This window comes from Ctenocephalides felis, unplaced genomic scaffold (assembly GCF_003426905.1).
Source record: "Ctenocephalides felis isolate EL2017-DRISC unplaced genomic scaffold, ASM342690v1 CF-g0.4_SCAFFOLD_01604, whole genome shotgun sequence".
Classification (NCBI taxonomy): Eukaryota; Metazoa; Arthropoda; class Insecta; order Siphonaptera; family Pulicidae; genus Ctenocephalides; species Ctenocephalides felis.
Window position 1 is genome coordinate 49,167,636 of NW_020537758.1, and position 2,412 is coordinate 49,170,047.

Consider the following 2,412-nt stretch of genomic DNA (forward strand, 5'->3'; position numbering starts at 1 on the left):
TGCTTTGAATTTCTAAAATCGCTTCTCCTGATTTATGATTTGATCCTAATTACTTTATTATTTAATATATACTAATTTTTTTGTTTAAATAAATTAAGTAAGCGGATAATTGTTATACTCTTGTAATAGAGCATTTGCATCTCTGATTTGTTTATTCACATTTAATAAAACCAATTTAATAATAAAAATTATAGAAAATCATATTTATTACATATAAATTGCTTGATATAATTTACAACGAATTACAAACTGCTATATTACATGGAATTCTTAATAGCATGAAAGATAAATAAAATCACTTGTTCATACACATGATAAAAATACATGAATATCTAAAATAAATATTAAGTCACTTTAGTTTTTTGTTGCTTTGTAAATTTCTCTGTACATTTCCTCCGCCTTGATTCACTCCTCTACCAAGAGGTGCTGGTTTACCTCCACGGCCACCTCCGAAAGATCCTCTTCCACCACCACGACCTCTTTGATTTCCACCTCGCCCTCCTTTCATATCTCCTCGTCTTTGGCCTTTCACCATAGTCTCTTCTTTAACCATATCTATGACTTCATCTGGGATTCGCAAGTATTTAATTGTGCTTCCTCTAATATAGCATTCGGGCATCCTCCAGAATTTATCACCATCCTGTTATAGAGAGTCAAATATTAATAGTAATTGCCACCTATATTTATTGTTGCACTGTAGAATTATACTAACCCTAGAGGTGCAAATCACTTCACGCAAATTGATATTCATCCAGTTATCACAGCTTACTAAGTGACCGTTGTAGGTTTCACCATTTTTCAACTCAACCAACTAAAACATTGAATAAATAAGTATTTTAAATAAATAATAAATTCTTAGGATAGCTATACATACCATAGGATGATTCTGAGCAGTTCTCAATAAAGATAAGGGCAACTGAAATGTTAAACATAAATTGTTATCGTTAAATACTTTTATGTAAATCAAATGTAAATATAGCTAGTTAAAAAAAATTGATGAAATATATTATATATTGGGTTGTTTGGAAAGTAACTTCGTTTTTTATAGACATTTTGTCACGTAATTTCATACAATAAACAAATACTTAAATAAATTATGTATTGGCAGTTTTGACCGAACATTTTTGTCATATTTCTGCATAATAGCATAATACAGAGAACATACATTTTTTGGTCGTTATTGGCAAAAAACTGATCAAAGTGCTTTTTGACATGCTGATTTGAGGTAAAGGTTTTACCGCCTGAAAATATTTTTAGTGACCAGAACAATTAATGGTCCGATGATGGCAGGTTTGGAAAATATGATGCATGTGTCATTGGGTCCTATCAAAGCTACAAAAGCTTTGGCAAATGTCCACACTTATGCGAGGTCTTGCGTCATGTTGATGCAATACTATACCTCGCTTGTGGGTTAATTCTGACCTTTTCTATTGAACTATATCATTTAGTTTATTAGCTGATGACATATAGCATCCAAAATAACCTTTATGTTATCCTGGAAAAGCTGAAAAATGAACAACTCCTTTAAAGTCATACCAAACATACTGCCTTTTTGGCAAATTTCAGCTTTGCACCTGTTTTGAGCAGGCTTTTTTTTGTTTCATGGACAAATGCATGTATTGTATTCTTTACATCCCATTTGAAATTCTTAGTGACAATTCACTTGATAATTTTCAAGACTTTTCATAGGCGAATCGCGGACGCGGACGCCAAACGACACACGCTTCATTCTATTAGAACCATACATTGAGTTTCAAGGAAAATCCCAGACATTTTGAGTGGTCATAGACTGCTAAATTTAATAAATTTTAACTCAATGGGATCTCATGTATTGTTAGTCATCGGTTTGCATCAACTAGTGCCTTTCTTGCATCTTTATCAGCTTCAATCGTACTTTTTGGTACACATTTTGGTGAAGTTGGTACATCTTAGACGTACTATCAACACGTCATTTCCATACACATCGGTCAATTTCATTTTGACTTAAACAGTATATTTACCTTTTCTATAGCAAAAGATAAAAAATATCGAAAATGCTGCTTGATTCTTTCCGTATTCAAAGTGGTACCATCTAAAAACTACTGCATGTAAATGATTAGAATTTTTACATACGAGCCTTAAAATATAAGTTTTCAAATCATATAATAACAACAGGGCTTGAGTGTGATGTTAGGTTCAAAAAAATATAGTTAAATTCTCATGGTAAAGAAACGAAGTGACTTCCGAACAACCTTATAACAGTATTCCTCTTTGTATTATTTATATTAACCTCTTTGATCATAACCAACACGGAGGGTTACTAACAAGAACCATTACTCTGCAACATTTTAAATTACTAGAATGATATAATAAACTATAATTAATTCCTCAATGTTGCAGGAGGAAATCTTTGAAATAATGAATACCAAATTA

The 2,412-nt window shown here is 31.6% G+C and overlaps 1 protein-coding gene across 1 annotated transcript; it reads right to left on the reverse strand.

Moving 5' to 3' along the window:
- Nucleotides 1-349: 349 nt before the first annotated feature.
- On the reverse strand, nt 350-2,329 carry LOC113373906 (U6 snRNA-associated Sm-like protein LSm4). The gene is made up of 4 exons (XM_026614171.1): nt 2,270-2,329; nt 875-916; nt 713-811; nt 350-640 (listed from the first exon to the last, which is right to left on the reverse strand). Exons 1-4 carry the CDS (start codon nt 2,279-2,281, stop codon nt 350-352), a joined length of 444 nt encoding a protein of 147 aa, XP_026469956.1. The 5' UTR covers nt 2,282-2,329.
- Nucleotides 2,330-2,412: the final 83 nt, after the last annotated feature.

Coding starts and splice junctions, on each gene's coding strand:
- LOC113373906 (XM_026614171.1), bottom strand. Junction 812..874: donor CTGCTCAGAATCATCCTATG/GTATGTATAGCT, acceptor TCAATGTTTTAG/TTGGTTGAGTTGAAAAATGG. Junction 641..712: donor AAGTGATTTGCACCTCTAGG/GTTAGTATAATT, acceptor TCTCTATAACAG/GATGGTGATAAATTCTGGAG.